This window comes from Haplochromis burtoni, unplaced genomic scaffold, assembly GCF_018398535.1.
Source record: "Haplochromis burtoni strain Fernald_Lab_line unplaced genomic scaffold, NCSU_Asbu1 Contig_116, whole genome shotgun sequence".
Taxonomy (NCBI): Eukaryota; Metazoa; Chordata; class Actinopteri; order Cichliformes; family Cichlidae; genus Haplochromis; species Haplochromis burtoni.
Window position 1 is genome coordinate 464340 of NW_024582477.1, and position 8718 is coordinate 473057.

The 8718-nt window shown below is 39.2% G+C and overlaps 2 protein-coding genes across 2 annotated transcripts in view; both read left to right on the top strand.

Moving 5' to 3' along the window:
* Positions 1 to 1415: 1415 nt before the first annotated feature.
* npvf (neuropeptide VF precursor) lies at positions 1416 to 2432 on the top strand. Its single transcript, XM_042223615.1, has 2 exons — positions 1416 to 1590; positions 2052 to 2432. Exons 1-2 carry the CDS (start codon positions 1426 to 1428, stop codon positions 2430 to 2432), a joined length of 546 nt encoding a protein of 181 aa, XP_042079549.1. The 5' UTR covers positions 1416 to 1425.
* A 5091-nt stretch (positions 2433 to 7523) lies between these two features.
* wu:fc38h03 (acetylcholinesterase collagenic tail peptide) overlaps positions 7524 to 8718 on the top strand; it is an 8363-nt gene continuing 7168 nt past the window's right edge. Inside the window, exons 1-2 of the mRNA XM_005928626.2 lie at positions 7524 to 7962; positions 8534 to 8654. Of these exons, the coding sequence (XP_005928688.1) occupies positions 8552 to 8654 (103 nt within the window). The 5' untranslated portion in view covers positions 7524 to 7962; positions 8534 to 8551. The remainder of the gene's footprint in view (positions 7963 to 8533; positions 8655 to 8718) is intronic.

Consider the following 8718-nt stretch of genomic DNA (forward strand, 5'->3'; position numbering starts at 1 on the left):
TTTGGTAAAGTAAATCCGTTGGGCATCTTTGTTTGCCTTTAGACAACAATTCTGATGGCAAAAGAGCCAAACGGGACAGGCAAAAAAAAAGTTTTAAAATAGACTGAGGAAAAGTGTAAAAACAGCGTTAGAGTCAGACAAATCAAAATTTGAAATTCTTATTGGAAAAATATGGATGCTGCATCCTCCAGACTAAAGAGAGGAAGAACCATTAGGTTTGTTATCAATGTTCAAAAGCTTCCATCTCAGATTTTACAGGGATGCACTAGTACCTATGGAATTAGCAGCTTGCAGGTGTCTGCATCTTTTAGAGCAGCATACGTTCCCATCAGAGAAGGCCTTGCATATTTCAGCAAGACAATGCTGAACCGCATCCTGCATCTATTAAAACAGCATGGCTTCATAGGAGAAGAGTCCAAGTGCTGAATTGGAGTCCAGATGTTTCACCAACTGAAAGCGTGTGAGGCATTATGAAATAAAAATAAAAAATAAAAAAAAGCAGCAGCTGGTCTCCTCAGGTCCCGTTCATGGACTGGGATGCTACACAGTGGGAAATATGGCCCTGTCCCAGTGCTTTCAAGAACTGCTGCAGCTATTCAATTCAAATTGATTTAATTTTTTTTTTATTGTTTTCTTAAAACAGTACACTTTTTCACTTTCAACATTTTATATATTTTAAAATATGTCTTTATGAGATTTGCAAGTTATTGCATGTTTTTTTCTGCTTCTTGTTTTGTTTTGGCTTGGTTTTTTATTTTTTTATTTTTTTTATTATTTTTGGATATATTACACAGCATCCCAACTACTTCAGAACTGCGTTTATAGATGCGTAGACCAAGGTGTTTCTTATAAATATCACTTTTTTTAAAAAAAAAACATATAGAATAATTTAATATAATAATTCAAACTAACTGAATTTTCAATAACTTGAATAAAATTATAATTGCTCTTATTTTTCTCAGGCCGTCGTTTCATACATGGTTATTTACATGCACGTAAATGTAAACATTTTAGTTACAATGTAAAGAAAACTTACAAGAAATCCTTACAAAAATGAATGTTTTGTTCTGGCTCACTGTAAATCAAATTGTGATGCTAAAAATGTGATATGTGGTATCTTTGTTGAACACCTGTTTTTGCTTCCTGTCAACTTCCTGCTTTCAACCAAACTAAACCGAAAACACGCTGACTGGTTCATTCAGCAGCCTAATTAGGACATACATACCTCCTCAAACATATCCTTCAGAGAAGGATAATTAGTAGGGTCAGGAATTTCTTCCTGTTAAATTAGGCTGAAGATGTATTTGCATGTGTTTGACTGTCTTCATCACACACCGCCAGTGACGCATGCTTTCAGGGACCTTTAATACCTGCAGACACTGTGGTAACCATGTGTCCTCAGGCTGCTCAGAGAAGTTGTGAAATATGGTTGTTAATATGTTGGTAACAATGATACTGTCTGCGCTCCTGATGCTGCGGGGTCTTGGAGGGTCTGATGTACACGTCTTTGGGAAATCGGTCCGCAGCGGTAAAAACTTGCTCAGCAGCAATGACGGCACATATTCTGTGAGGAAACAGCCGCACCAAGAGGTAAGAAATAATTAGACCCATAACTTGTTAGTAAATGAGTAAAACATGTTTTGTGAACTGATTTAACATTTCAGAAATTGGTTAAAGTGTGAAAACCTCAAATAATCTTCAATTTCTTGAGCTTAAAAATTTAACCATATGGTAATTTTAGCTGATGTACAAGATTGTTAAATGAATAGCTGAGCAGATTTTAAAAAAAGGCAACTCAAATAGATCATCTTGGGCTCTCCAAAATTAGCTTTTGCAGACATTGTTTCACTTTTTTGCAGAAAAATATGGGGTATGAGCATAACCTGTGGTGGCAACTAATGATTGCTTTTGCTGTGAACAAAAAAATTTTTTTAATGAATGTGAGAAAAAAATGCCCTTGACCCAGTAGTGAACCAGCAATTGTTTGGCTTGCAAAACTACTGAAACAGTGCATTATGTGCATTATATTTCATCTGATCTCTTGTTTCTAGACTAAAAATAAAATCCACAGGAGCTTAGATCTCGACAGCTTCAATATACACGTGGCTCCCACCACCAGCAAATTCAGCCTCCCGACCATCGTCAGGTTCTATCCGCCCACTGTCAAACCCCTCCACCAGCACGCCAACATGCCATTGCGCTTTGGGAGACAGAGTCATCCCAGTGATGAAAGGACACCAAACTCCTCTCCCAACCTGCCCCAGAGGTTTGGAAGATCCTGGGTGGCAATTCGAGTGTGTGCAGAGTGCCCAAGCATCAAACGAGCACCGAACCAAGTGCTGTCTCAAAGATTTGAGAGGAATAGTCCCTACTGGAAGCTTCTGAGGACTGTTGCCATTGAACAGTTATTAAACACTGGCTTGCACTGGTAGGTAAATGATGTTCTTAATGGTTCATCTATCTTCAACCTCGGGTGCACTCCTGAGAAGGGATGGGTGTCCCATTGTGCATTTGCAAACAGTGTGCTTTGTTCCTACAGGGCTGAAAACTTTGATTCAACAACTACCTCAGATGAAGAAACAGAGCTGGAAGAAAAAAAAGAGTAAATAGTGATTTTTGTCTATAGGGCTCTGTAGGATGTAAATATCAACATTTCTTTATTTTACTGTATGGACAAGTGCTTAAAGTGAAACATTTGAGGAAAATCTTGTATGTCTCTTTAAATAAAGTTACACATATTGTGATGGAAAGCAAATTTTCATATTTCATACTGAGTCACAGAAATGTTTCTCTTACATCTGTCTTGACTTTGCACAGTTGACCTAGCAACGGTCATGAGCAATGTTTAAACCTCAGCCCTGCAATCACAAACTGTTCTGTCCTGATCCAAAGGAGTGTCAGGGGGCTGTGCCATTGGGAATAAAACTGATTTACACAAACATTAATATCCTGTGATGGTGGTCCATTCCTCCAGCTAATGCTGTGATTATCTCAGACATTGTTTAAATTTTTTTTCATCAGTTTTGCTTTTCAGTACTTCTTTGGAAAAATCATTTTATTGTTGAATTTTTTTTTTAACCTTGCAGTTAACTATGTTAGCACCCGACATCCACTGAAACCCTGATACAGGAGCAACTTTACAGCATGTGACCCTGCAGTTCAGTGATAAACCACAAGGGGGAGACAAAAACCCAATCAAAGTGGCCACTGTGGTCCTTCTGCTCAGCCTCTAGTTTGAAAATTAATTCACTTTTTTCATAATAATTCCAGTAAATATATATTTAATAAAGAAAATATGCTTCCTTGTCTTCCTATAGTGGCGTGTAAATAAACTCCTCGTGTCCTGGAAACCACCAACTATATATGTACATACTCTGTCAGTAGTGGGGGTATATCAGGGTAATATGTACTATTTAGACGGCCAAAGAGGTTAGAATACTGGTGATTGGTGCAATATCATGAGATAGTTTTTAAAAAAAACCTTCTGACATTTTGTATTCAGTGTTTTGTATATCAGTGGCTAGGTTGATGTGGAGGCTAGCGCTGTCACCTCACTGCAAGAATTCAAACCTTCTCAGGGGCTTTGTTGGGTTTTCCTCTGGATTCAGTGTAAGTGTGGGGTTAACTGCTTTCTAAGCTGGTTGTAGATGCAGATGTGAGATAGAAAATACTTTGAGAAAGAGTAAATATACATAACTTGCAATAGCATTAAATAAAGTATGGCTATCCCGTAGCCAGTTTTACACCCTTTGCATTAGAGCCTTAGCTGGATAACACAACAAATAAAAAAATCTGTTGGCTGGCCTGGACATTGTGGTTTTTAACAGATGAAAATGAGGAGCTGTGTTTATAAATCCATTATGGTTGCATAATGGTGACAAATGCATTTTAACCTGCAGATGAACCTTCAAACTGCAAGTGGGGATCACTGTAAAAATAGATTTCATAGAGGTGTTTATCAAAAGGAAAATTTATACTTTGTAAGTCTATCTAACACTTTAAAGAGTTATCTTACAAAACAGAAGGCAAAGGAAGTCCACATTAAAGCAAGGCAGTTGTGTTTCTTTAAAATCTTTATTCAATTAATGTAATTTCTTAAGTTCGAGCAGACAATTGCATTACTGTTAGTATTACAGAGTAAAGCAGGGAAGTCAACACATAAAACATTAAGCACACAGAAAACTCACACACTCCCACTGTTTCCTTAGTACTGTGCATTCTGTGCTACGGGCACTATCGCTTTGTTAGATAAAACTCTTTATGTCATCCACCGGTTAAAAATACATTCACACCTTTCTTGATTCACTGGAATGATTCTGAAAATGCTGACACTGATTTTGTTACTCCAGACTTAGGGAAAATGTGACCACCTTGGTTGTGTTTGGTCTCCCTCTAGTGGCCAATCATTGTACTGAATGAATGTCCTACCGAACCACTGCATAGTCAACCACCCCCATTATAAATTTGAGATCTTACTTTCTGAGCTTCAAACTATCCGGCGCAACGCTGAAGCTGAAGCTAAACACTGAACTTCTGTCCAGAGGTATTTCAGCCACAGTCCAATATCTGCAAGTTTTCCCTTTTGTTTATTAACTGTTCATTTATTTGTTTTTTATGTGTCTTTTTGGAGGATAAATGATGGCATAAATCTTTTCTCACTTTGACTTTTTAGCAAAAGCGAGTCAATCTTCCTGTTAAATAAACTATTTTAGATTTTTTTTTCTTTTAAACTTGTTTTTTTTGTTTTTTTTTTGTTTTTTTAGATGTTTTTGTTCCCAGAACATCTTGTTCCACATTTCATAACTTGTGCATTAACAGCCTGGAAGTTGGTGAGTGATTTTTTTGACTCTGGGCTACTGTTACATGTAAATATTTGTGTAGTATATTTCCACTCGCTTCATATGTTACTAGTTTGGGTGTGACTCATTCCAGGTTGCACACTTCGCTTGTGTCTCCTCCCAGCCACTGGTAATGGGGGATGTCAAGAAAGGAAAGAAAGTGTTTGTGCAGAAATGCTCCCAGTGCCGCACAGTGGGAAAGGGGGAGAGCCACAAGGTGGTTTGGAAGGCAGACAGGGCAAGCACCTGGCTACTCCTATGCACAGGCCAACATTGATACAGGTACCATTGCTGTGCAGAACTCACCTTGGTTAGACTGACAGATTGATTGATCTCCATGCATCTCAGCTTTGTGAAGCTTTGTGTCTGAGTCTTTTCTATGTGAAAAGATGCAAATCAGATTGGTGGAAAATTAAAGCGGAGTGAATAAGCCAGTGCTAGCTTCTTCTGTGAAAAAGTCAATCATAATCAATCTATCCTCTAAGAACTATTTCTTCATCTTCAGCTGCTCCCTTTAGGGGTCGCTACAGTGAATCATCTGCCTCCATCTCATTCTATCCCTCAGCATCATTTTCTTTTATGCCATCCCCCTGCATGTCCTCACTACATCCACAAATCTCCTCCGCAGTCTTCATCGTCTTCATAGTCAACATCCTGACAGAACAAACCTTCATAATCTTATAAATTTCAGTAGAGCTTTGAATGTGAATTGTAATCTGCATTTTAACTCTTCTGTACTGGAATTTATGGGAGTTTTCCCTTGGAGTGCTCAGTAGTGTGTATATTTCTGCTATAATATTAAGAAAGGATATGTTTCCCATACCTGATGGCCAGAGCAGCAGGCCTGAACAGGTAGCACAGTAGCCTTAATCTCAAAGAATTAATTTAATTATTGTGTTTTCTTTTTTAGATATTGTATGGGATGAAGACACAGGAAATCCAAAAAAGTACATTCCAGGCACCAAGATGATCTTCAGTGCCATCAGAAAGAAAAAAAGAGAGAAAGGATATTATAGACTATTTAAAAGAAGCTTATGAGGCGCATAAACTACTGCTGATCGATGCTTGTGTGGAACATTGTTAGAACTTTGTTTTCTGTTAACACATAAGTGTTTTCTGTTTCGATGTATCAATTTGGGCAGGCTTTGTGTAAGAGGTTTTTAATCATCTTTTCAAACCACTGGGTGTTACAGACTTCGATCGTTACAGTGCTGCTCTTTACTTTCACTGAATTCATTTCTGTTTTTGTTTCTGTTCTGTGTTTTTTATGGATAGTATGGTCAACAAATAGATTGCTGTTGTATTTTTAAAAAGATAAGAGAATAAGGAACAATGTAAAGTGCTTAGATTAGTTTAACAGGCCTCATTCTCTATACTGAGTTAGCATGCTATTTTACATTTGCCAAACACCATTGACTTTGACCTTGTAGTGTTTAGTTAATCTTATATTAAATTTTTGCATAAAAATTTTTTAAGGTTGCCATTTATTTTCTTGAAGCACCGCTTTGTTTTTAATATGTTTGGCTTCACCACACAGCACTAGAATTCTAGCAGACAAAATTTTAGATTGAGACACTAATAATATATTCATAGAGCATATATTTTTGAAGGACAAATTTCTTTGCAAATCAGAAGGCGATGTGCATTGGATGTGAAATTTAAACCTACCAACAGCTATCCTGAATCCTCTGGGTTTAAGATTACAGACGGATAAAAGTGAGCGGAGAGAGCAAATGAGTTAAGTTTGTCCAGCAGGTGTCTATCCTCCAGCAGTCCTCTGCTGGCTCCTCCATCACACACTGCTCATTATCACTGCACATCCTGATTACTATCAGTGATTTTGCCCTTTTCTCCTTTCTCCTCCCAAATTATGTGGATCAGACAACCACCCCCACAGGCAATGGATGATCAGGATCTATTCCTAAGGAAGTTTACATACTTCACTGGGTGCAGCAAAATATGAGAGATTTTTTTATCAGTTAGTTGTGGTGAGTACGGTGTACCTTACTGGGGGAGCAGCATCAGAGCTAGTGACACCAAATGACTGAATATACTAATCACAAAGGCTGGCTCTGTGATTGACTGCAAATTGGACACTTTTGAAGATGTGGTGGTGAGGAGATCATGGAACTATCTGCTATCCATTATGGAAAATCTTGGCCACCCGCTCCACCACTTACTAGACAGGCACCTGCTCTAACAGATTGCAAGTCTGGTAAAGTGTCTTGCACCAGGCCCTATTTGTCTAGCTGTCTATTTTCCTTTGTAATTTTTGAGCTTGCTTTCACATCTGGCAGGGTGGATGAAGTGCAGCCAGACACGAGTTGCTTACTCGTGTCTGGCATCCAAATAAAAAAAACATCCAAATAAAAGTTTTTATTAACACATAACATATTTCCTGCAGTATCCGAAGCAGCATTGCGTCTTATTTTTCATCTTTATATACAAAATAGTGCAATTTAATCGGACAACCAAAGTGTTAATTGGTAAAAAAGATAAAGATAAAATCCACATTACAAACAATTATCACCAATAGGCTCGATCAATCAGCTGTTAGTGAAACTTTATTTTATTTTATTTTATTTTATTTTATTTTATTTTATTTTATTTTATTTTATTTTATTTTATTTTATTTTATTTTATTTTATTAAACGGACAAAGGTATCCAGCAGAGGGCGCCATTACTCCAATAAAGAGCTCACCACTGAGGACGCAGAACGTGCCAGGCCAGTGCAGGCACGCGCAAACTTAAATTGCGTTATGCGGCCAGCTGTCCTGAACCCGATCCAGATGACACAACAGTAAATGGTCCCGCGATCCACGCCCGCTGGGAGCTGAACAGCACACCGCCGTGTCTGCTCCACTCAGTGGCTTCTCTCTCTGATGGGCTCTGAGGAGCGCCAAGAGAAAAAACAAACGGTCCTCTGAGCTGCAATTGTGTTGTTATTGACCGGCGGTGAAGAAGCGGGTCGATAAGTGGATCGGATTTATTAGCTCTCCAGACTGGCTACACAAATGTCAGAGGAGCCACAGTACTCGGGACTGCACAGCGCGCATCTCATTTAGACGAAAGGAGCGCCGGACGGCGTGTCTACAACAAGTGCGGCGCAATTTCGAGCTGAAGGTAAAGAGATCGCGCAAATGAAATCCACGGGATGACATTTATTAGTGGTTTAGGGCTGTGGTGTCGTTTCGACAGCATGTACTGTTTAATCAATAGGCTGCGAGAAGAAGAAGTGAGCGCCAGTGACGATGTGATATGGAGTGACACGTGAGCCTTTATCAGCATCTTTATGCAAAGCCACCCTCTTTCTCTCTCTCTCTCCCTCCTGTTATTGACCTGCATTGACCGCATGCAGTGTGAGCGTGTTAAAATGGTTTGTGTGAATGAATCTTACTATTGTTGACAAGCAGTGGCCTCCCCTCTGTTTAATTCTGGCACAGAGGGTGGGTAGGTGATGGTGGTAGTGGTGGTGCATGGCTGGAATTACAGCGGAATCTGCTGCAGTGTGGAGCTGCAACAAGTTTATGATGCTATAAGGAGAGAGAGAGGCTTTAGTGGACTGAAGTGATGAAATAGTGACACCCTCAAGAGGGAATAAGGAAAAGTGACAGGTGCCAACTACTGCAGTAAGCTCAGGGAACAGAAATAGAGTGTACTGTGTGTATAACTGGCTGCCCTGTGTGCGTTTTAGGAAAAGTAATCCAGCAGCATGGACCTGGAGAATATTGCAGTTACCTTTCTCATCCTTCTGTCTCCTGCGTGGGCCTCATCTCATCACTCCTATATGGACAGCATCCTCTCAGCCCGCTCAGGTAAGTCCAGCTTTGCGTGTGTGTGTGTGTGTGTGTGTGTGTGTGTGTGTGTGTGTGTGTGTGT

Bases quoted from the DNA above. Each gene is read 5' to 3' on its own strand.
- npvf (XM_042223615.1), top strand. From the start codon at position 1,426: ATGGTTGTTAATATGTTGGTAACAATGATACTGTCTGCGCTCCTGATG. The intron at 1,591-2,051 runs GTAAGAAATAAT...TCTTGTTTCTAG, and splicing joins GGAAACAGCCGCACCAAGAG to ACTAAAAATAAAATCCACAG.